The sequence below is a fragment of the Eublepharis macularius genome, chromosome 1 (genome assembly GCF_028583425.1).
Source record: "Eublepharis macularius isolate TG4126 chromosome 1, MPM_Emac_v1.0, whole genome shotgun sequence".
NCBI classification, from domain to species: Eukaryota; Metazoa; Chordata; class Lepidosauria; order Squamata; family Eublepharidae; genus Eublepharis; species Eublepharis macularius.
In genome coordinates, this window is record NC_072790.1 from 238,310,424 (window position 1) to 238,336,252 (window position 25,829).

A 25,829-nucleotide genomic window follows, 5' to 3' on the forward strand; every position below is an offset into this window, starting at 1 on the left:
CAAGACGAAGGCCATTTCCTCACGTCCTTAAAGGGACTGCCCACTCACCAAATACTGGCTGCTTTTCCCCTTCATGCCTGACATCTCTGCTTTCAAAATGGTTGCAGGATGTTTGGCTTCCGTTTTTTTGGTGCCTTTTCCGGGAACGCATTCTCTCGCGGTCTCCAAAAAGGCGCCAACAGAACTGAAGCCAAGTAGTCTGCAAATATTTTGAAAATGGAGACTTCTGTACTGAAGGAAAAAAGCCGCCAGTGTTCAGTGAGGGGGCCGTCCCTCTAAGGATGTGCGTAAACGGCCATAATGTGAAAATCCCCAGTAAAGTGGAGAATATATTGCCGAAGGCTTTCACAGTCGGAGAACGATGGTTGTGGATTTTCCAGGCTGTATTGCCGCGGTCTTGGCATTGTAGCTCCTGACGTTTTGCCAGCAGCTGTGACTGGCATCTTCAGAGGTGTAGCACCGAAAGACCGAGATCTCTCAGTGTCAAACTGTGGAGAAGATGTTAGCAGGTTAGCAGAAGATGTTAGCACCTGCTAACATCTTCTCCACAGTTTGACACTGAGAGAGCTCGGTCTTTCGGTGCTACACCTCTGAAGATGCCAGTCACAGCTGCTGGCGAAACGTCAGGAGCTACAATGCCAAGACCGCGGCGACACAGCCCGGAAAATCCACAACAACCATCTAAAGTAGAGAAGTTGACATATACACCCAGGCTTGGCTTCCTTCGTAAATCTTCCTTGGTAAATCTCATTTTCATCAGCAGAACTGGGCTCCCTTCTGCCCCCTTTCCTGCTGCATCCTAAAACAACCTCCAAAACTCTGCTCTTGTGGGACAAGAGATGCTCCCAGGAGCAGCAAGAGGAGCCAACTGGAGGCCTGCAGCAGGGGGAGGGATTCTAGAAATCTCCCCTTCCATTACTGGAAATTTACTGTGGGTTTAATGAGGGATCCACTCTCCCACCCCAGTCTCCTTAGTCCTTAATTAATAATTAAATTGCAGTCAAGTCACAATCAACGCATGGTAACATCCTCATGGTGTTTTCAAGGTAAGAGAAGAATAGAGATGGTTGCGATTGCTTGCCTCTGCTTAAGAGTTAAGCGGTTGGGCTGCGAACTCGCTCTCTGCTTGCTTGACTCCCGCTACTGCCATAAGCTCAGCAGGTGACCTTGGGTCAGCCCCAGCTCCCAAGCTGTACTATGGGGATAATAATAAAGGTAAAGGTAGTCCCCTGTGCAAGCACTGAGTCATTACTGACCCATGGGAGGATGTAGCATCACAACATTTTCTTGGCAGACTTTTTTTATGGGGTGGTTTGCCATTGCCTTCCCCAGTCATCTACTTCCTGTGGCACAGCCCTGTAGCGCAGAGTGGTAAGCTGCAGTACTGCAGCCCAAGCTCTGCTCATGACCTGAGTTCGATCCCGGCGGAAGCCGGGTTCAGGTAGCTGGCTCAAGGTTGACTCAGCCTTCCATCCTTCCGAGGTCGGTAAAATGAGTACCCAGTTTCCTGGGGGTAAAGTGTAGATGACTGAGGATAATAATAACACTGACTTTATTCACCACTGTGATCGGGGCACTAATGTATCTAGAAGAGTAGTATATTTGTTGTTATTATTATTATCATCTTCTTTGGTAGTAACCATGACTGACCCTGCTTAGCTTCCAAGCTCTGATGAGCTCTGGCTAGTCAGGGCTATTTGGGCTGCTCCTTGATCCTTGGGGATGGCTAAATTAGAGTCTGGATGCTGTATGGTAAGAATTTGAGCACCTCTCCCCAAATCTACCTTGGAAAAACTGAATGGATTTGGGGGATGCGGTCACCAGATACAAAGAAAGCCCCCGGCACTTTTAAAAGTTATGCAAAATGGGGTTTCTGGCAGGGGGGCTTGTCATGCAAAGGGGCCCCCGCCAACATTCCTCCACTTTTCAGAATTAATAAAAGTACAGGACTCCCAATCACCCTCCCTGATGAAAACATCTCCTTTCTACTTGGCCACTCAGATCAAATTTATGCTATAAATTTAATCAATGTTATGACTTTCTCTATCAGCTTGAGTTTTATGTACGGCATTACTCTGTCGAAACACCGAAAATACACAAAATGTGAGGGGTGGGTGCGAGCTTCCAGAGAATGTCAGCTTTCATTTGAAATCTGCTCTGAGATCCGCTCTGAGCCCACTTGTTGGGAGAGCGGGCTACGAAAGGAAGGAAGGAAGGAAGGAAGGAAGGAAGGAAGGAAGGAAGGAAGGAAGGAAGGAAGGAAGGAAGGAAGGAAGGAAGGAAGTTTCTAGTCTTATTGTTGTGGGGATGTGTTTGAGAGAGTGTGGGCGACACCTACTGAAATCTCAGAAAGCAATGGTGGCTCTATAAGATTTTCAGGGATAGTTCAAAGTTCAAAGGATAGTTCAAAGCCTGTGTAGCCCCCTCCTTATGACCAGTGGAAATGCAATCCATTTATGCAAAGATAAGAACTGGCAAGGGAGAGAAGGCGCCCGATCTCATCAGATCTTGGAAGCTAAGCAGGGCCAGTACTCGGATGGGCAACCACCAAGGAAGCCTACAGAGGAAGGCACTAGCAAACCACTTGTGCTTCTCACTTGCTTTGAAAGCCCCAGCAGGGGTTGCCATAAGTCAGTTCTGACTTGACGGCACTTTATACACAAACTCTAGCAGAATAGATTATGCAAGGCGTTATGCTAATGAGTTTAATTTGCATACTGTATTTACAGGTTGTGGGATACAGCATTCCTTCTTGCAGAAACTTTGATTCTTCAGGGTGCAGAATTTGGATTTTGCCTTCATTATTCTGGGAATGAAGGGGGGGCAGGAAATCACTTAGTAGCAGGAAGTAAGGAGGAGGCTGTAAAACATGGCTCCCCCCCCCCATGTTTTGGGTTCCAGTGAATCCACTATTAGAATCTAACACACAGTTCTTGCCCTTCCTCTTCACAGTATCAGAACATCTACAACTGTTCTACATGTCCTCGTCGCGATAGTTACCAAGGATACTACATACTTGAATTCAGGTACGGAGTGGGGACTATCTATAAACACCTCTGATGACTGAGGGATGGGGCAACTCAGCTGTTATCACTAACGGGATGATGGACAAGGTAAAGCCGGAGGTTGGGATACTCATGTCTTCAACTTTGCCCGCATAGCAACTGCATCAAATTTTAAAGGTCATGATTGGAGTCTCATTTCTGTTCACAGTAGCACAGCGAAGTATAGCGTTCAGCAGAGTCTGTTCAATGCACTTCAAACCTCTTTAGTGCTGTGCAATTAATTCTAAGGCACTCAGCTCATACACATGAACAAATACACATGGAAGCCAGGGAAACCAGCTGGTGAGCCACATTAATGACTATAACACTAGGGTAAAGGGTAAACGTCTCTCCCAGTATGTGTCCCAGAGAGCGCTTTGTTCAGCGGGTAAGAACTTACTGGTGATCCCTAGCCCTAGGGAGGCTCGTTTGGCCTCGACCAGGGCCAGGGCCTTTTCGGTCCTGGCCCCAACCTGGTGGAACTCTCTATCTGAAGACACCCAGGTCCACCAGGATCTTGTATCATTTCGGCGGGCCTGTAAGACAGAGATGTTCCACCAGGCATATGACTGAGGCCAGCACTGGATCCATCTAATTAGCCTCCCATAGGTCTCCGGTATTCGAGTACAGCTTGTCTGTCTGTCTACCTCTTTGTATGCTGGGGGCAGGAATGTGTAGCCAACCATCTGAGGTTTTTGTATATATATATATGATTTTAATTGCTGAATTTTACTGTAAAATTTGCTATGCAATTGTATTTTATGATTGTTGTACCCCATCCTGAGCCCGCTTGTGGGGAGGGCGGGTTGACACCGAATAAACTAAACTAAACTAAACTAAACTAAACTAAACTAAACTAAACTAAACTAAACTAAACTAAACTAAACTAAACTAAACTAAACTAAACTAAAAGGTGTGCTGCAGATGAAGGGTGATCTAGAACAGAAGAGCGGGGAATCCACCTATGGTTGCTTGCACTGGATGGCACATTTGACTTTAGCTCCAATGCACAAAAAGAGAGTTCTGGGGCATGGTTAGAGGACACCTGATGCAGCCACCTTGCTGAAGATCAGCAGGGCTAGGTCTGTTCAGTGTCCAGGTGGGAGACTCTTAGGACTCCATGAGAAGAAAGGTGGGATAGGCAGGCAATCAGTCAATCTATAACCTATCAATACAACCCCCCAATTATTTCTGCCACAGGACTTACAAAACGTAATCAGACCCAGTGTATGTGTGTGCAATTTCAGACCAGACTGTGGGCATCTAAACCCAGAAAAAAATCTGGTCTGAAAGTTCCCATTTTGCCCTTCAAGTCGAGCATTTGAAAATCCAACTTCACATTTTAAATTGAGAGGTTTTACGTCCAGGTTGGAGTGCATTCATTTAATTTAATTTAATTTAATTTCTAATTAGATGCATAAGCATCAGGTATCAGACCTGCAGTTTCATAAACTACTGTTTGTCCAACACTAAAATATTGCTGTCACAGCTATCCAATGCACTTCAAACACCAGCGCATATCATTCTATGTTCCCCAAGATCCTGTTTTTTACAGGAGATGCCAAGGATCAAACCTGGCACCTTGTGCATACCTCCTCAACCACATAACCAGTGTTCCAGAATGGGTATTTCCCATTCTTTAATATTTCCTTTTCTTCTCTCTTTTGTAGGCAGGGCTCAATTCAAGTATCATCACTGTTGTTTTTCCGGACAGCAGAAAACAGTGACGAGCTTGCAAAGAGTTTGCAGCAAACTTTCGAAAATGCAGATGATGCCAAACGCGAGCAGTTACAGCTGACTAAAATCCAAGGTGAGGGGGGAACTATTTTAGAGCGGTGTGTATGTGCTGCAGAACAGCCCAGGATGTGGCATTACACACCAAATCCAGTTTTTGAAAAAATCTCTGTTTTAAAAAGAAGCTTGTTTTTCCTAACTGGAAGTATATATATTGGAGAAGTTGTGGATAATACCTTCGGAAATCTCACATCTGCAGCTGTGGTCAGACTTTCAGGATCACAAATCCAGTGGTGGGGGGGGGGCAAGGGTGGGACTACATTGCCCTGCAGACTTCTTTGTCCCTCCCCTTGAACTGCAAAGCAAGAATAAATTATGCTAATCAGCAAACGTAGTGGAACAGGTTGTGCAAAACAAGCCCAACTGCCTTGGTTGCAGAATTCGCCATTTCTCATCTCGGAATTCCCATTACCTGAATGCAGAATTTTAAAGTACAAAGTACATAAACCAGGCGGCTTGAGGCTTTTCTTGAGAAAATAATAATCTCCGCCCCTGCAGTCCTACTTCTGTATCCACAATGCCGATGGAAAGAGGCAACAGGCTCATCCTCACAGTTGGTTGTACTTTGAATACGGGACTGTCTTGCGCTTGCCTGGCGCTAGATTGCTGTCGCAAGAGAGGGAACATGACCTCTGGGGTGCCCACTTCTTACGGTGCTGAATGTCCACCCCCTCAGCCCTGCTTATGCTCAGCTGGGCCGCTGACATCTCCTCTTCTCTTCGCAGGAAGCCCCACCCCAATTGCAATTTCCGAGAATACCCCTGTCCCAGGCTGGGGCATTGCTCTGCTCGTGCTGGTCTGCGTCCTTCTGCTGCTAGCCATCATTGCCTTCCTCATTCTGGTGAGTATCTTCTCTCTTTCGAATGCATTTTTATCTCAAACTGTGTCCAAGTGGCGTGGATGGCTCTCCCTGCCCTGTTGTTTTCTCACTCACCCAGAGAGGGAGGATTGAGCCATTGACCAGCCCAAGATCATCCAGTTAAATTCATGGCGGAAAGGCAATTCGGGCCTTTTCCACGGGGCAATGTTTTCCTGTGGGAGCCTTGTTGTCTCTGTGGGCTTCCCCGTATTTTCCCTGCCCCAGTCCCCATAGTGCTATTGCACCCAACCCACACCGCCGGAGGTGCAGTGGGAGGTTTTTCCCAAGATTTTAAGTCAGTAATTGGCATGCCCTGACCTGGACAGCCCAGGTGAGCCTGATCTTGTCAGATCTCAGAAGCTAAGCAGGGTCGGCCTTGGTTAGTAATTGGATGGGAGACCTTCAACGAAGACCAGGCAGGCAATGGCAAACCACCTCTGTTAGTCTCTTGCCTTGAAAACCCCAGTCAGGTAGAAATTGATGTACAGGGGACAAAAACATTGGTGGTGGGTCTTTACGCTCCAAATGAGAATAAAACTGGATTTTATTTAAAAAATTGGGGATTGTTTAACAGATCTAGCATATGAAAACTAAATTGAGTGTTGTTGTTGTTGTTGTTATGTTATTTTTGGTAACTTTAATTTACCCACCCACCCCCATTTTTGCAGTCCATGGCAAAACCAAGATTGCAAAAATTTGGCAAATCATGGGTTGTGCAGATTTGAGCTGGGGTTGAATGTGAGCGTTTTTGCTGAGCATCTCTGAATTCTCACTATTCAAGGTGGCGAGAACGTGATCAAATGTATGCAATTTATTCTCTCATACAGTAGTCACCTTGGAGCAGTGACAAGAATTCATCCTTTTAGTTCCTCTGAAAGACTCACAGATCAATTAGGACCCACTTGTTCACTGACAAAAGCCTGCTTCATCAGATTTTTAAAAAATTATGAATAGGGTGGAAAGAGGAAGAAGTTCTCCCTCCCTTAGAGGGGCCGGCAATTATAACCATCAGTGGGAAGTTAAGGACTGTCAAAATGAAAGGACGCCTCCCACTTACCTAATTCTTTTCAAGATGTCCTTGTGGAAATCCCTTCTTTACCGCGCTATGAAGGGTCAGGCGAAGCCTCACCCTGGTTTGCCTGTAGTAACTGTGCATTCTGCAGTTCTAGTCGGCAACTAGATTTCCTGAAGGGCCTTTCTAAGAATCAACGGCAGGATACAGGGCCTTTATTTCAGCCTTTTGCTTTCATCCATTCAAAGTGGATCAATTACTACAGATTTGATTTGGCCAACATGTCTTTTAGCCTCAGTTGCCAGCTGAGGGGGAGTTGGGCAGATTTGGCCCAGAGAGGAGCAGCAGAACTGATCCTTTTAAGAATTTAAGTGTTCCCTTCCATTTTTGTCTCCTCCACCTCTGCTCTCCCAGGACCAAACAGCTCTGACCTTCCTCTTGTTCTTTAATCCCTCCCAGATTATCTACCGTTGTCGGCGAAGCCATCGCGGCCACCTGGATCTGCTCTCTAGCCGAGACTCCTACCATCCCATGGCCGAGTATCCAACGTACCACACACATGGGAGATACGTTGCTCCGGGCAACAAACCAAACCCTTACAGTGAAGTGAGTGAAATCCCTACCTAGTCCGGGAGAAATTAGGGTTGCCAGTTCCAGGCTGGGAAATTCCTGGAGATTTGGGGTGGGTGGGCTGGGGTTAGTGGAGTTTGTGTGCAGAGAGACCCCAGCAGGGTATAATGCTATACAATCCACCCCCCAAAGCAGCCATTTTCTCCAGGGGAACTGATCTCTATGGCCTGTAGATCAGTTGTAATTGGAGGCTGGCAACCCTAGGAGAAATGAAAACCCTTCATGCCAATGGTTGCCAAGCAAATGAGGGCTGGCTAGTATACCTGCGCTTTTGAAACAAAGTCAGACTACTAATCTGTCCAGTATTGTCTACTGTGACTGGTAACAGCTACTCCAGGCAGAGAACCAAGATCGTGGGATCTTCTGAGATTTGCATGAAAAGCCTGGGTGACGCTGCTACCAAACCCAGACAATTGATGCTTCTCACCCCTCTTAGGGTTGCTAATTCTGGGCAGTAGAGGGGTAATTGAAAAAAAAATACACAGAAAGAGGAGTGAAAGAGAGTAAGAGCAATCCCTCCACCAAAATAATGTCATTTTAATCTGTACAGCCAATCAAGATTTTCAGTGGCCCATCAGAAGTCCTGCTGGGCAAGACCCCTACTTGGTTGGGTTGCCATCCTCCAGGACTAGGTGGGAGGTGAAGATCTTCTAAAACTACAACTGATCTCCAGATGTCAGAGATCAGTGCCCTGGAAGAAAATGGCTGCTTTGAAAAGTGGACTATATGGCATTATACCTAGAGTTGCCAGGTCCCCTGTCCTCTCAGCAGGAGGTGGGGGCCCCAGCACCTACCTGGTCTGTTGCTTGTCATGTACGTGCTCCTGGGCCTGCATAATGATGTCACTTCCAGGATGTGCTGTCATTACACGGTCTGCAGCCTCCCTCAGGAGCACTCCCATGCTCGGGGAGGGGGCAATTTGGGCTGGATTCAAGCCGGATTCAAGCTGAATTGGGCCACTGTGGCGCACGAGAGCACTCCTGTGCTCTGCAGCAGCCTGATCCGGGCCAATTCAGGCCCAATCTAGGCCAATCTGGGCCCTATTTGGGCTGAAGTGGGCCCAGATTGGGCCAGCAGGAGCGCACCACACCGCCCGGGAGTGCGTCCCCAGGAGGCCCATGTCTTCCCTGCCAACCAGGTAAGCATGGACGGGGAGTGGAAGGTGGGAGCGGGGGATTCCCCACCCCCAGCGGGGGACTAGCAATCCTAATTATACCCCACTGAGGTCCTTCTCCTCCTCAAACCATGACCTCCTCCGACTCCAATCCCAAATCTCCGGGAATTTCCTAACCTAGGATTGGCAACCCTACCACCTGGTTCTGCCCACTTTCAAAAAACACTTGGTGGGCATCAGAAAAGGTGTCAGGGCAGGGGGCCACCTTGGGGACCCCTGGTCCACCCGAACGAGCAGCAGGCAAAGTCGGTGCTCTTCCAAGGGGTCCTTGGCCCCCTGAACCAGAGATCTGAAATCCAGCAAGAAGCTGAATGCTTCTGGGGCAGCTGGAATGATCCCACGCTAAACTACATTGTTGAGAGGAATTTTCCTGGACCTAAGTCTCAGCCAGCTATGGTACAGAGGACAGGGCAAAGCCGCAAGCTCTGGCATCCCCCCTCCCCCCATGCAGCTGCTTCATTAGGCTCACAGCCGCTGTCCTTGACCTGGCCAGAGGCCGCCTGTCCTTCCCCGCTACACAGTTAATCTCTAACTGCCAGGTGAAAAGAGCCACTCAGGCCAGCTGCCACTTCCTGTCCCTCTGTTCTAGGGCTGTCAACCTCCAGATGAGGCCCAGAGATCCCCCAGAATTACAACTGAAATCCAGGCTTTGGAGATGGGTTCCCCTTATGGTTGCCAGCCTCCAGGTGGTAGCTGGAGATCTCCTGGAATTATAACTGATCTCCGGGTGAAAGAGATCAGTTTCCCTGGAGAAAATGGCTGCTTTGGAGGTGGACTCTAATGCATTATACCCTGCTGTGCCCCCTCCCTCCTCTCCAAACCCCACCCTCTCCAGGCTCCACCCTCAAAATCTCCAGGAATTTCCCAACCTGGACCTGGCAAGAGGGCACATTTTATGGTACGCTATGGACTGTAGGTGAAATCTCTCCCCAAATTCGCCCCTCTACAGGTGCCACCCCACCAAATCTCCAGGAATTTCACCAGCTGGAGTTGGCAACCCAGCTCTTAAGATGCTCCCCCCCCCATTGCATTTCATGGCAGTTTGGCAAATGAAAGAGTGATTGGCACAGAAAGCTCCTCCTCACAGGCCCCAGAGGAGCAACATGGTCAGGGTTACCGTTATGCCTGACCAGGCCAGTTGCCTAGGCAACCTGGGGCTGGGCCCGGCTAAGGCCTGTTCTATATTTGTGTGTGTGTTAGGGGGGAGATCTCATTCCATGCTGGGCCCACAGCAGGGCGAGGCCCGGTAAATGTCACTTAGGAGCTTGCCTGACCCCATCTGTTCCCTTCGAGGACGTTACTGCTGAGCAAACACAAGAGCCCTTGAGCAAACAGACATCTCAGCAGCTGTGGGATTCTGAAATGTGGGGGACAGGAAGGAATGATCCTGGAATCACAGAGCCCTGTGGGGCTGCACCCTTTCCTCTTCTTGCCAAAGAAGTCCTGCCGTCCCCCAGTGAGCCCAAAGTCCCCATTTGGGACTGAACCCATTTGCCCTTTCTGGCTGCTGCATTAGACCGCTCCCTTCCTCATGACCAGGCAGTGTTTACACATGACATTGAACGGCTTGTGATGTTGCTGGCAGCCACCCAGAGTCTCTCTGTGGAGCAGCTGGCTGTTCCCAGAGTTTAACCCATGAGTTCTGGGCACCCCATGGGTTAGCTGTGCAACCGCCGCAATGGGTTGGTAGGTGCAGACTCCCAAATGCTGAGCTGTCTGCTCTCTTGCTCTCTCTCTCTCTCTCTCTTATTTCCCTTTAAAAAATGAACAAAAACAAAGAAACAAGATTCTAGTCCTCATTCTTACAAGTGAAAATTTGGAAACGCCGCCAGACCTTCGTGCCTCTCCCATTCCCCACCACCACTGCTACTCATTTAAACACCCCAAGATGCTTAGGCACTTTTCTATAGTCCAACTCTTCTTTGCTTATGGAATTATGTGATCTCAGTTGGGTGGGGTTTTTGAATGGCATCCTTTTTCCAATAATAGCCAGACCGGAGCGTTGATAAAGCTAATGGTGCCTGAATCTCCTTTGGACTGAGGCAACAGACTATGTTATATAGATATATAACTCCATCCTATTGCTTAGGTAGCTTATAACAAGAAAAAAATTATCTTGGTAAATGTCAATAAATGTTCCCAGGAAAACACACAGTGCGCATGCGTGGCACCATCTTGGAAAAGTTATCCTACTTCCAAAGAAAGATGAAATTTGCTATGTGGAGTTAGGAATGAGAGAAACCTGACAGGAACATTTCCTGCCTTTCCCCGCCTCCCAGGGTTGCCAACTGCCAGGCGGGGTCTGGAGATCTCCCACAATTCAGACTACGGAGATCAATTCCCCTGAAGGAAATGACCACATATGAGGGTAGACCAGGGCTTTTTTCCTGGGAAAAGAAGTGGTGGAACTCAGTGGGTTGCCCTCGGAGAAAATGGTCACATGGCTAGTGGCCCCGCCCCCTGATCTCCAGACAGAGGGGAGTTTAGATTGCCCTCCGTGCCACAGCGCAGAGGGCAATCTAAACTCCCCTCTGTCTGGAGATCAGGGGGCAGGGCCACCAGCCATGTGACCATTTTCAAGAGGTTCCGGAACTCCGTTCCACTGTGTTCCAGCTGAAAAAAAGCCCTGGGGTAGACTCTGCGGAAGTGCTAGAGTGATGGCACGTCGCTGCTTAGCTCCCTCTCCACCCCAACATCTGCCCTTCTCCATGTACCACTCCCAAATCTCTTGAGAACTTCCAAAACTAGAGTAGGTGGCCCTACCTCCTCCAAAGACCTCCGGATAATACACGTCACTCTCCTTCCCCATTCTGTCTTCACAACACCTGTAAGGATGATTCGTATGTTACAATAAAGTCATCATAAGCTGCCATGAGCACTTTGGAATCAGAAATGGTTCCCAAACGAACACAGCCCTGATTTGAATCAAGATGGCGGTGTACAGGAAGAGAGCCTTCCGCATGTGCTATTTTCCTAACCAGAAACAATTCCCAGGGAGCCACCCGTGGAGGAAATTTAGACGTACTGATGGCCACATGTACATTTCCCCAAGAGGTTATATAGGTCCTGATAACAGCTCTTCTTCCCTCTGTGCCATGCTCTTGATATAAATCAGGCCCGTGAACTTCTGGGAAGCATAGAACTCCCAAAATATGTCTGTATGATCTCAAGTTTTCATGAACTTGGTAACATAATAATAATAACTGCACTTATATACCGCTCTTCTAGACAGATTAGTGCCTCATCCAGAGCGGTGAACAAGTTAGTGTTGTTATTATCCCCACAATACAGCTGGGGCTGAGAGGAGTGGCTTCCCCAAGGCCACCTACTGAGCGCATGGCAGTAGTGGGATTCGAACCAGTAGAGTGCTGATTCGCAGCCCAGCCACTTAACCACTGTGCTGCTGAGTTGGTAGGTGCTGAGACAGTGACTGGCCCAATGTCATCCAGGAAGCTTCATGTTAGAGCAGAGACCTGAACTCTAGTCTCCCAGATCCTACTCCAGTATGCTAACCACTACACCACCCTGCCTCTCACTATGAGGGCAGATTTGGACAGGTGGCTTTGTCCAAAATTGGCCACTCAAGGTAGGGCTTTCACTCCACTGCATGGACGAGTTCTAGGGTTGCCAGCTTCCAGATGGGACCTGGAGATCTGGAATTAAACTGATCTCCAGACTAAAGATATCAGTTTTCCTGGAGAAAACGTTTCCTTTGGAGGGTGGATCCTATTGCATTAAACCCCACTGAGGTCCCACCTCTCTCCAAACCCTGCTCTTCCCTGGCTCCACCCCTAAATCTCCAGGTATTTCTTAACCCAGAGTTGGGAGCCCTATCTAACCCACCTCCATGCATAACCTTTGAGCTTTAGATCAAATTATATACAATGGTTGTTGTGGATTTTCCGGGCTGTATCGCCGTGGTCTTGGCATTGTAGTTCCTGACGTTTCGCCAGCAGCTGTGACTAGCATCTTCAGAGGTGTAGCACCGAAAGACAGAGCTCTCTCAGTGTCAAACAGCGTCGGTGCTACACCTCTGAAGATGCCAGTCACAGCTGCTGGCAACACGTCAGGAACTACAATGCCAAGACCACGGCGATACAGCCCGGAAAATCCACAACAACCATTGTTCTCCGGCCGTGAAAGCCTTTGACAATATATCAAATTATATACAATTAGATTTCCCAGTGTATTTTTTTAAAATGTTAAAAAGCGGCCACACTGAGAAGAAGAGAATCCAAGTTTGGAGAAGGGCTGGAGGAAGTCAGTTCAAGATTTTTTTCTTGTTCCAGTTTCCCAGTGGACAGCTCCCCCCTCCCACACACACACACACACACACACCCTCATCTCCCCAAGGAGGGAAATAAACAGAAGTCCAACTGTTACGTGACCAAGCATCTTCTTGGGAACAAGAGGCATAGCCCTCCTTTGACAGGGCTGGGTGGCTGGCACACCTTACGAAAGAATGTTGGAAACCTTAACGTCCTAACGCACACTTCCTTATCACCTAAAAAGCCCTCCTTCTTTAGAGGGGGGCCTACCACAAGCTGATATGGCTCTCAGCATGCTTGCTGGCATGGCTTTTTTTCAGGGGGAACGCGGGGGAACGGAGTTCCGGAACCTCTTGAAAATGGTCACGTGGCCGGTGGCCCCGCCCCCTGATCTCCAGACAGAGGGGAGTTGAGATCGCCCTCCGCACCGCTCAGCAGCGCGGAGGGCAATCTAAACTCCTTTCTGTCTGGAGATCAGGGGGCGGGGCCACCAGCCATGTGACCATTTTCGCCAAGGGCAACCCACAGAGTTCCACCACCTCTTTTCCCAGAAAAAAAGCCCTGCTCGCTGGCATGCCCTCACCAAATAGTTTAATTGTTGGCATTGCAAAAAAATTCAGGACCAATGGAGGAAGGGCAATCCTTTTGCCTATTTAGACAGAATGTGTCAAAGCTTGGGTCCTGAAGCGCACTTCCATTGGTTTAGCAACAGCAACTTTGATGGAACAGCTCTTCCATCTACAGAGGAAGGGAAGGCAAGTTTTCCCCCTAAAGAGTAAAATTTACCTTTCCCATGTGGTTCCATAGGGCCCGTTGGCCTACAGGAGCACAATTTTAGGGGGAGACAGAAGGCTTAATGGAGAGGGAGGGTCCTGCCTTCCCCTAGAGTAACTCATCACACACTGCTTACGCTCCAAGATTACATTTTTATCCCATAATCCAAGAAGATCAGGGCAGTATACGTGGTTTTCGCCGCCCCTGTTGTATCCTCACAACAACCCTGAGAGGAAGGTGAGGTTGAGAGAGAGTGACTAGACTCAAAGAGCTTTGTGGCCAGGGGGGGATTTGAACCCAGTCCTCCTGCTTTGATGCTCTAACCACTACACAACAGCTGCCCTTAGTTTGAACTGAAGCAAAAACCTGCAGCTGTGCCTAAGCCACTCTCCCCACCACGAGCCTATGGAATAGGTGGGATCTGAACTGAAGTCCTCCAGAGTGGGCCCATCCCCAGCACAGAGGGAGGAGCTGTGAGCCCATGAATGGATTTGCCAACGTTTTTGCCAGCCTTCCTGATAAATAAATTGTATGTTGGCCCCAGAAACCTAATTAAAGGATTCCATGTTTGGGTCATTAGCAGAGTTTATAATTTAGCAGAGGAAGCATGATTATCTGTGGTTGTTAGCTGGTTCTGCTGGCTGGTGTGTGTGCGTGCGCAGGAGAGAAGATAACAAAGCATACACCTGCTTATATTTAGAAAAGGACATAAGAGTTCTTTATTGTAGGAACCCCATACTCTGATAGGAAAGGAAGGACAGATCCTAACTACCTATCTAGTCTAAGGAAGGGGAATGAATACTAGGACAAGTCCTGCACCCATGCTTCCAAGATGGAGGGAGGAGAAGGAGAGAGATGGAACAAAGCTAGGAAGAGAAGTGAGAGGGAGGAATTCAGGAGGAGGAAATCCTGAGAATAGCAATCTATATATCAAAGGATGGTCAGAGCAGTAAACAGAGTGCCCTGACCTCTCTTATCTTTCTAACTCTTTGGTTTGTCCCCCTCTGAAGCCTGAGGAAAGGGACCGTGCTGAATCCTCCTCTTCCAACACTGCCTGCTGGTCCTTTAGCATCTGCCTGGCACAATGAAACTCAGCAGATGAAGACTTTTCTGACACAGAGAAGGGAAAAGCTGCATTGTGCCTGCTTAGTTTCAGCATGTTGGGCTGCTGTTAGAGGCATAGCAGCAAAACCAGGCAAAGAAAAAAATGCATAACTTCAGTGCTGAATAACTTTTGCCATGCTTAGTGAAAGTAATGAGGACTAGCAACATCTGGAAACAGCCTGTTGGCAAAGCTGGCTGTGTCCCTGAAGCACAGGAAGTTGGGGCCCCCAATCCAAACTGATGGCCTCCTGTGATCTTACCTGATCAGACCTTGCCCTAACTGCTCGTATCTCCTGTTTTTCTACAGATACCACCCACGAACGGCACCAGCCCCTTCTCCTACACCAACCCTGCAATGGCCAATGACAACTTTTAGGGGAGGGTGCTGGACTCTGGGGGGGTGGGAGTGGCAGGCTGAACCTGGCTGGGCCAGGCTGATCCAAAGGAAAGGTGTTGATGGGAGAATTGCTGAGCTCTGATGGGAAAAGACTTGCCTTGGAAGCTTCAAAATAGCCACTCGCCTAGGGCGAGTAAACAATTACATCTAGGTGAGCAAACACCGAAGTTGTTTTCAGTTGGAAGAGATGATTTCTTTTTGAGAGAATTTCTTTTTTGGTGATGCACATTAATAGGTTAAGGACAGCCAAGCTAATCAAAAGGGATAAGGCTTTGTTGGCAAGATTAGCTTCGCTGCTGAAGCATGGGACGTTACTAGCCAGCGGAATTCACTGTGATCATCTCACCTGGTTTCAAAAGATTGGAAAAAGGAATCTGCAACATGGGACGATTTAACCAGGAAGAGGCAGAAGAGGGGAAATCTCCTTGGAGTGACTTTCCTAGCTGCTGAAGTCCGAATATTTATAGCTTGGGACCATTTCTGCAAACACTGCCACAGAAGCAAACATGGACTTTCCTTGTGAACACTGAGTACAGGCGCTTTTTTTCTGTTAACTATGCTTATTAATGTTAAACTATAAAATGTAAAATGTACATATACTGTTGCTTGAGGAGATACGCCTGATTTCGAATACCGAGTCCCGGGACACCACCAGCAATCTAGATAAGAGTGAGCACAACCCTCAAAATTACAACACTCAAGATCCTTTCCCCCACGTACCCTCCTCCCATGCTTGGAGGCATGCTTTGTGCACGGCCCTGATCCTCTAGGAGAGCGCCTTGAGGCAGAAATCCTTCCAGGGCTGATTCCGCACACGTTGGATAATGCACTTTATCAATGGTTTGAGGTGGATTTTTTGTTCCGCACACAAAAAAATCCATTTTGAATGATCTATAAAGAGGATTGGAAGTGCATTATCCAACGTGTGCAGAATCCTTCCTGAGCATCAGGACTGTAGAGTTACGGAGATCAGAAAGGGGCCTCCGAGGGCATCTACCAGAAGATCAGTGCCAGACTCCCAAAGTCAGAGCATCCTTGACAGGTGGCTGTCCAGCCACGGCTTCCCAACCTCTAGCAAGGAAGCTCCTACTAGAGAGAAAAAGTTATGTTGCTTGCCCGCACCCCTGCCCCATGAAGTTCCAGAAGAGCCCAAGTTGGACGCATGAAGGAACTGAACGCTTACAAAATTAATTTAATATGAGGATGGATGCCACCTCTCTGCAAACCAGCAGGCCCTGCTTAACCACAAGTCTAAAACTTTGAAGGCAAGTGTTGTCCATTAAGCAACATTTTACTGGTGGGTAAACAATAGGGACTGGAAGTCCCATTTTGGCCAGGCTCCACCCACACCTCCTTCTGACAGCAACCACTACTGGGGTTCCCAGCCTAATACTGGTTTGATCTGCAGCATATACTGGGTGATCATGCCAGGAAAAGTTTTGCCTGCCCATTTCCACACGTTAAAGGGACAGGATGTGTTTTCTCCAGGCCCGCTGGTAACCCTACCTGCCGCGCACCACCTCCTGTTCTCTCTCTTCCTCTTTCTCCTGGGGGATCTCCAAAGAGAGGGGAGGTTTGCGCAGCTGGGAGCTCTAATATTCATCCACGGGACATTATATTGGGCTAATGTTTTTGGAGGGGGGGGATACAGAAAAGGGTGAGGAGAGAGAGGGCTGCTGTCTTAACAAAGGATGTATTTATCTCCATTCACAATAAAGAGGAACTGTGTCGATATCGTGTGTCCGCTGTGCTTTGTGGGAGGACGGAGGAGGGAAGGCATCTCGAACACAGGACCTCACCCCTCTTTGTCTCGGTCTCAGTAAGCAAACATTTCTGGCCTCGCAGCCTGACATAGAGAAATAGAGAAGATGAACCAAAGTCAGTGATTCAACACCAGTTATCCTTGCATTTCAGTGATATCGAGAAGGCTCTAGGGCACTGCTATGTTTTTCCCCGAAGACTTCTTGGCATCTTATGCCTTTCGAAGCTGTGTGACAAGTACAGATTCAACAAAGAAAGTTTCCCTCCGTCTTCACTAAATTGCCACACCGGAAGACCATCATCTAATTAATCTCTTCCTAAAGGCAAAAGAGAAATGTGGCAGTTCGACTTCTGTAGAATGATCACAGGAGTCTATTGAGCGAACGTTCCCTTAGCCTAAGCAATATTGTTCTCAGGGCCGGCGCACCCATTGAGGTCGGGCTGGCAGCCGCCTTGAGTGTTAAGGCGCCGAGGGGGCGCTGGCAGCGGGGAGGCGTGCCACCAAGCTCAATTGCCCCATGCTGCTGCGCCTGGCCAGGAGCTCTGAGCTGCTGCTGCCACCGCCACCGGCACACAGCTGCGGGCCAGGCATGGCAGGCGGCCAGGGCGGCATGCAGAGCAACTGAGCCAGAGGGAGGATGCATGCGCACCACCCCAGCCATCTGCCACGCCTGGCCCGCATCTGCTGCGCCTGGCCAGGGGTTCATGCTGGTGGCAGCAGTGTGGGGCAGCCAAGTGGGCAGCCTCCCAGCCCTCGCACTCAGTTGCTCTGTGCCGCTGCCACCACCGCCAGCACACAGCTGCGGGCCAGGCACAGCAGGCGGCCAGGGCAGCGTGGGGCAACTGAACGGGAGGGCTGGGAGGCCACCCATGCGCCGCCCCTGCCTTGCGTGATGACATCACACACAGTGACATCATCATGCAGTCTGGATGCGCGTGCGTGCGTGCGCACCAACACCCCTGAAGCTGCCTCAGGCACCAGAAACGCTGGCGCCAGCCCTGATTGTTCTGCAGCATTACCCAGAAAACCACTAAGAAATGCAGTATCAATGGTTGTTGTGGGTTTTCCGGGCTGTATTGCCTTGGTCTTGGCATTGTAGTTCCTGACGTTTCGCCAGCAGCTGTGGCTGGCATCTTCAGAGATGGATTGGGGCTTGATGTGCTAATCTTCTCTGCAGGGCTATTGTCGGGTGTAGAGTGTTTTGTTAGCCTGGTGTTTTTCAGAACTGGAAACCATGCTCTGTTAGCACATCAAGCCCCAATCCATATGCAAAAGAACCTCCTCAGGATACGGTGAAGCCTCCCGCCATTAGCATTCCACACCCTGGGAAACTCTTACAGGATGACTCAGCTCAACCCCACCCCTCCTGAGTAGATATAAATGACCTGCCAACATCTTCTCCACACTGTGACACTGAGAGATCTCTGTCTTTTGGTGCTACACCTCTGAAGATGCCAGCCACAGCTGCTGGCGAAACGTCAGGAACTACAATGCCAAGACCACGGCAATACAGCCCGGAAAACCCACAACAACCATCGTTCTCCGGCCGTGAAAGCCTTCGACAATAAATGCAGTATCCTTACATTCCCACAATGCATTGTGTTCAAACGTCGGTCAGAAAACTACCGTCTTGGATTTATGCAGTAATTCTATGTATCTGCCTCGTAAGCTTTTATCCTACACATGAAGCTGCCTTGTACGGAATCAGCCCATCGGTCCATCAAAGTCAATATTGCCTACTCAGATCGGCAGCTGCTCTCCAGGGTCTGGGGTTGAGGCTTTTCACATCACCTCCTGCCAGATACTTTAAGTGGAGATGCCACTGACTGAACCTGGAACCTTCTGCGTGCTGGCTCTCCTTTCATCTTTTTCCCTCACAACCAGCGCCGGATCTAGGCACCCAGGCGCCCGAGGCAAACCTTGCCCGGGTGCTGCGCACATGCTCCCGGTGCTGTGTGATGATGTCACTTTTGTGACATCATCATGCAGGCGGGAGCCATGCCCGCCTGCGCGGCAAGCTGGCCGCTCCAGCGCCTGGTGAGCCGTGGAACTGGCAGCGGCACGGGCGTGCGCTGGGACGGCTGGCTTGCTGCACTGGTGGCTGAGCGCAGGGCTGGGAGGTCCTGCGCGCGTAGCAAGCCAGCCAGCCGCCCCATCGGCGGGGCTGGCGAGGGTCTCCCAACCCTACACTCAGCCTCCCGGGCAGCTGGCAGCCACGCCCGGCGCCCCTTCTTTGGCGGCACTGGGGGCAGGGTACCTCCCCTGCCCCCCCTCGATCTGGCCCTGCTCACAACAACCCTATGAGATGTTAGGTTGAGAGAGAATTACTAGCCAAGGGTCACCCGGCAAACTACAGGGCAGAATGGAGATTCAAACCTGGCTCTCAGATCCTAGGCTAACCATTATACGACACCAGCTATCTGGCCTTCTGTGGTGGTGTTTTCATTCTGTCTCCTGCAATTTCTTGTGCAATAGGTGTCGAATTGCCAGTAATAAGACTATAAACTGATTATAGTGCTTTGAACCTATAAATACCTGTGAACAGCAGTTACAGCTTGAAATATAGCTGACTCCTAGTTTACTTCCTCTGAGACTGCCTGCCAGCTGTCCAGGAAATGGCATCCAGACAGATTCCACAGTCACATGGAATATACATGAAACAAATGTGTACACTTGTGAATATCTCCCTCTTTCTTGCACTCAGAGTCTCTCTGCACGAGGCATCTGAGACGTGAAGGACACGAGTCGGGAGATGCAATGTTAGCCGGGGTGGGTAGTTTAAAAAGACAGAACCGGTGGCAGGGCAAAGGCTTTGTTGTACACTGGAGTTGCGTGAAGGGGCTGTGAAATGCCAGAAGGGAAAACTTCAGCCCATTATAACTTCTCCAGGTCCAAACCCAGCTCTGGAAGGCAACTCCAGCTCATTTCCATTCATCCCTGCCCTCTGGTTGTGATCCCAAACAGTTTTAGACTGGAGAGGTGAAATTGACAGATTATGGGGAGATGTGAAATTAACAAACCCTCTGAAGAGCGATCTCCACGGCTCTGTCTTTTTAAACTACACTTCCCAGCTAACATTGTGTCTCTCTACACTTGAAGAACATGCGTTGAGGCATCTTGTATAGAGAACCTTAGCCCAAAATCTGAGCCAAGCAGAACTAGATCCATCAAATGGTCCCATTATGCTAAGATAGCTCATTTGCATCACATTGCTTCATTTGCATAATTTATTCTATCTAGTGGGCCTGAGGAGTAGGGGAAGGAGTAGCCACACACAAAAGCCGCCACCTCCCCCGCCCCCCCAAATTAATTCTTACTGGGATTCTGAGAATTCACTAAACATTACACACGTACTTTCCAAGCCTGTCTCCACTGGGACCAGAAACTTGCTTTTAAAAAAGAGAGAGGGAGAAATATGATGATACTTCAGATGCCGGATTCCGCTTTCAGTCCTGAGTAAAGCTGAACCTGTTGAGTTTCTGACTGTTACTCAGCTGTCATGGGCAGAAGAACCCCATCCACAATTTAAAAAAAGCACTAGGGTGTCAAATATTCTGTGAGCTCCTTAGTGCAGTGGGGGCGGGGGGAGGTATCTAATATGTGATGCCCAAAGCAAACAATTCGTTGCCTTTAAAATCGAACACCCCACCTTATGCAATGATAGACCATCTTAGGAAATTCCAAACACGTTTTGTTTAAAAGCCCAGAGCAGGCAGCTCATTCAATGAGACTCCAGAGGGGCTTAAAAAGGGGGGGGGAGGGGAAGCCTTCCTTCTGAATACCACTGCCAGTTTGTTTCACTTGAAATTGTGCATGTTACAACAACCCTGTGTGTCTGTGTGTGTGTGTTATGTGCCATCAAGCTGCTTCCAATTTATGGTGACTCTATGAATTCATGACCTCCGAAATATCCCATCATTAACAGCCTTGCTTGGATTTTGCATACTGGAAGACACGGCCTTCTTTGTTGAGTCCAGCCACCTCGTTTTAGGTCTTCCTCTTTTCCTGCTGCCTTCCACTTTTCCTAGCATTATTGACTTTTCCAGAGAATCTTGTCTTCTCATGATGTGACCAAAGTACGATAGCCTCAGTTTTGTCTTTTTAGCTTCTAGGGAGAATTCAGGCTTGATCTGATCTAGAACCCACTTATTTGTCTTTTTGGCTGTCTGTGGTATCTGCAAAACTCTCCTCCAGCACCACATTTCAAATGAATCAGTTTTCCTCCTGTCAGCTTTCTTCATTGCCCAACTTTCATACCCACACAGAGTAATGGAGAATATGAACGATCTTGATCTCAGACCCCAGTAACACATCCTTATCCATAAGGATCTTTTCTATTTCCTTCACAACTGCCTTTCCAAGTCTCAATCTCCTTCCTATTTCTTGGTTGCAGTCTCCCTTTTGGTGATGATTGATCCAAGGGCTAGAAAATCTTCAACCATTTCAATTTCCTCATTGTCAGCTTTAAAACTGTGTAATTCCTCAGTAGTCGTGACTTTTGTCTTCTTGATGCTCAGTTGTAATCCTGCTTTGGCGCTTTCCCCTTTAACCTTCATCAGTAGTCGTTTCAAGTCTTCACTATTTTCTGCCAGTAACGTGGTGTCATCTGCATATCTCAAATTGTTAATGTTCCTTCTACCAATTTTCACGCCACCTTCTTCTAGATCTAATCCAGCTTTCCTTATGATATACTCTGCATAGAGGTTGAACAGGTAGGGAGATAATATGCGTCCTTGTTTGATACCTTTGTCAATGGGAAAGCATTCTGTTTTGCCATATTCTGTCCTAACAGTAGAGATGGGCACGAACAGCAATACAAACTAAAAAAAAGCCACAAACAGCCCAATCTGCTGTTTGCAAACAAGCTGTTTGTGAGGCCCCATCCTAAACGAACAGGTGGTCGTTGCAAGCCTCGTTCATTGTTCATTGCTGTTCATCAAGCCAGACAGTCTGGCACCTGCAACCAATTCCCTTGGCAACTGGAGGCAGGGACTGCCTGAGCTCTGTCTGAACTCCTGCTGTTGCCCTGGAAACCCCAATCTAAGCCCAATTTAGCTTGATAGGCAGGTCTTCCTTTCAAGTGTGGAGCTCCAAATTTGTTACAAGGGAGCAAAGAGCAGGGGGGAGGGGGGCTCCCAGCTCTGGTTTTGCAGACAGTGAGGGAGAGACAGTTGCTGTTGGCATTTTGAGAGAGAGACAGGGAGAGCGCTTTGGAGCTTGAATTTTCTTTGTGTGTGGTGGGATAGGGATCTACCTCTTCAAGTTCCAGGGCTGCTGCCAGGCTCTGGGCCAAGCTACTATTTATTACTGGTACCTTTCCTGCTGCCTGCTCAGGTAGGGTTTCTGGGAGTGGCGTGGTAGGGATCTTGATGGCTGGAGGAGAGCCTGCTGGCCCCCATGAACAACAAACATGTTCGTGATCAGGTCATGTTCGTTGTTCGTTGTTCATGGATGGCGACGAACAACAAACACCATGTCTGGGGTTTTTTTCTGTTCGTGCCCATGTCTACCTAACAGTAGCCTCTTGTCTGAAATACAGATTTAAGAATTGTGATGTAGATTGAGCATTTTCAGCCTTTGGGCTAGACTGACATATTCTTGTTAAGAATTTGATGGACCCCATTTCTGTAGCTTGAAATAGCTCTTCTTCTCCAAATGATTTGTTTCTCCCAATTGCTTTGAGTGCAGTTTTCACTTCACTTTCTAAAACTGCAGGTTCTTCATCAACAGATTTGTTTTTGAAGGAATCTGCCATCCCTTCATCTCTTCTATATAGCACTGTGGCAGGCAGAAATTCCACTAGCTCAGCCAACAAAGCAAGGGAAAGCTTTATTGGTTGAATTCATGCCTGATGTGCAAATATTTTAAAGAACTGGGGAGTCTGATGGAAAGCAGAATGAAAATTCTGGCCTCCTCAACACTCCCCTAAAATGTTAGATTTTTTTATTACGTCTATTCTTCTATGGTTCCAGACACTCACAGCAAGAGTAACAAGGTGGGTGGGGAGAGAGAAAGGTATCCTGTACTTTCAAATATAAAAGGGGGAAGTTTGGGTTCTCACGATACACCTGGATGAAGCTAAGGCCGATTCCAGATGGGCACAAATAGAGCAAGCGCTTTTGCTTTTTCAGCGACCTCACTCGTAAAAACCCGCAATTTCCCGTCCCGGCTTACCTGTGGTCCATGGCGTTCAGTTGCGCTCTATAAGCGGATGGTATAAACGTGGTATTGCAGGTTTGCACACTTCTGGCCGCTTCGTCGCCACGGAGAGGCCCTCCCCTTTCCCTCCTTACTTTGCCGGCCGGCCGGCAACAATATTCCCTTATTTATTTTTTTTAAACCGGGCGACATTTGCACAGTCGCACGTTTGCGCACATCGAACTGCGCAAATGCGCACAAATGCACAAATGCACAAAAGCACACAAAACTCGACGCTGCATATTCGCATACCTGCACGTTTGTGCATTTGCGCAAAACACGTAAAAAATTTTTTTTAAAAAAACCAAAATGCGAACCAATGAAGGCCCCCGACGTCAACTGTGATGGGGAGGAAACAACCAATCCCGGGTACCTTAGTTGGCCGTGCGAACATCCGGAAGCAGGATGGCACGGCACGCTGCGAGACAAAGCGGATGGAGACTAAAGTGAACGCGTGGCCGGTAAGCGATTATTTTCGCAGAAAAACCACAATTTCTGGCCATCTGGAATCGGCCTAAGAAAAATTTTATTATAAACAAACAAACAAGAGGTATTCCTTGGGAAGGAAACAGTAGAAAAGAAACAAGGTCCCAGGAATGAAAATCAAGTCACTTAAAACTAAAGCACCAGTACTAGGTATAGAACCAAAACAAGATATAGTTTTTTCTAATCAGTAATCTTCTTATTTACAATCAAAATGACAATACAACAAATGTGACCACATGAAATGCAGTCGGTATTTCCAACAATCAATATCACAAGTGGTCTATTAATTTTTGAAAAGAAAAATGAATCCTCCAGTGAAAGAATGGAAAGAAACTCTCCTTTCTTGTGTAAAGGTGCTTTCTTTTTTCTTCTTTTTCAGGTGGAATAACAAATGGAAGCTCCCGAGGGGCTCCCCTGAGTTGCCCTCCTTCCACGAGTATCAGGATTGAGAGGGGCAGAAAAGTTCAAGGTGCATAAATTTACAATTAAGAATCTTTTTAATTATTGGTTAAAAAGGAGGAAGAAACTCATTATGTTGCATTGTTATTTATTGATAGCAAGTTCATTGCTCCGGACTTTCTGGCCCCTGAAGAAATGAATATTGTACGAAACAAGCAGATCATTTGTTGCTGGCCGCTTGTAGGGCAAGTTTTTGGAGCCCCTTGGGAGCTTCCCATATTCTTCACAACCCACCTGAAAGAGAAGAAAAGAGAAAGCAACTTTACACTAAAGCATTTTTTGGAACAATTAACCTATGAAGATTACTGATAAGAAAAGTTTTATTGGCAGAACATCTCAATTCCCCCCCTTTGGCAGAGTTGTGTTCTTTTAACAGCAGCCCGACAGGCAGAAATTAAACCAGTGAAGCTTATACAGAAATTCACCTGCTGAATTTCTGTGGCTTGCCATATGCCACAGAACTTGTGTTCACTCTCTGCCTTTTAAGCACTGTCTTTCGTCCTTTTAAAATACTTTTAGAAACCGGCTTCTCTAGCACGGCGCTGCCTTCTAGAAACTCTTCATCTGGCTTGTTTGTGTCCCAGATATCCCCACCCTCTTTTCCTTTCTGAAGACCAAACCGTGTTACCTGTTTCCACGCTCCCCGAAGTCAGAGATGGTGTCACAACGTGTTGCACAAGGCTCAAGAAGTCTGGGTTTAAATTTCCGATGATCACTGGGTGATTTCAGTTGTTGTTGTTGTTGTTGTTACTATTATTATTATTCAAATTACACACAACACAATCAATAATAAATAAAGATCGATGTTATCATTGATTGGCCTTGCTAAACTGATACAAGTTTCCACCAGAGACCTAAGTATTAGCCAGGTATTAGTGTAGTATGTACGCTGTTCCAAGTAATGCTGTCTTTTACAGCTCTGTAGGTGTTATATCAGAAAGCTGCAGTTTTTCCATCTAAGTTGCGAAGTTTTTCAAAATAGTTCCCAGTGCCCCAATGACAATGGGGACTACTGTTGTATTTTTCATCCATTGTTGGGTGGTTTCTATTGCGAGATCTCTATATTTAATTATTTTTTCTCAAGGTGTTAATCAGTTTGTATTCTAAAATCCCACAAGATCTTGACTTGATCATTTTCTAGCACCTTTTCCACCTGATGTTCCTATGAATTCTTCGATACTGGCAGATTATACTTTTTACTCAATGACCAATGAATCAGCTTTGCGACCCTGTCATGTCTAGCTTTGTAATCTATCTGTGCAATTTTGCTGCATTCACAAATATGGTGGGACACAGTTTCATCTTTTTCCTGGCAAAGTTGACATTTTGGATTTTCAGCGATTTTCTGAATTTTGGCTTTCATAACATTCGTTTGCTATTATTATAGTGGGGCTCATTTGGAGGGGGGACGCACCGGAACGTCGTTCTGGCAGTTCCCCCAAAAGGTCACTGTCAGGTGCCCTCGCCGACATGACTTTTGGCCATTTGGGGCCATTTCGGCCTCGATTGGGGCCGAAATGGCCTAGACCAGGTCGGTACCAGGCCCAGCACAGACCCGATCCCAGCAGTTTCAGCCCCAATCCGGGCCCAAAACGGCCCAAAACGGCCATTTTTGGCCATTTGGGGCCCATTTCCGCTGGGATTGGGGCCAGAATGGCCGGGATCCAGTCAGTGCCGGGTGGGGGAACCCTCCCCTGCCTGACACCAACCCGATCTGGGCCCTGATCCAGGCCCAAAAGGGCCCAAGATGGCCACTTTTGGCCATTTTGGGCCCATTTCTGCTGGGATTGGGACCGAAACCACCAGGATTGGGTTGGTGCCTGGTGGAGTCCCCCTCCCCTGCCTAGTACCAACCTGATCTGGGCCAT

General features: G+C 48.0%; 1 protein-coding gene across 1 annotated transcript in view; it reads left to right on the forward strand.

The window, feature by feature from the left end:
- Nucleotides 1-16,792, forward strand: part of MUC1 (mucin 1, cell surface associated) — a 28,881-nt gene extending 12,089 nt beyond the window's left edge. The window contains exons 3-7 of the mRNA XM_054994443.1: nucleotides 2,953-3,026; nucleotides 4,715-4,854; nucleotides 5,564-5,679; nucleotides 7,169-7,315; nucleotides 14,967-16,792. Coding sequence (XP_054850418.1) covers nucleotides 2,953-3,026; nucleotides 4,715-4,854; nucleotides 5,564-5,679; nucleotides 7,169-7,315; nucleotides 14,967-15,035 — 546 coding nt within the window. The 3' untranslated portion in view covers nucleotides 15,036-16,792. The remainder of the gene's footprint in view (nucleotides 1-2,952; nucleotides 3,027-4,714; nucleotides 4,855-5,563; nucleotides 5,680-7,168; nucleotides 7,316-14,966) is intronic.
- Nucleotides 16,793-25,829: the final 9,037 nt, after the last annotated feature.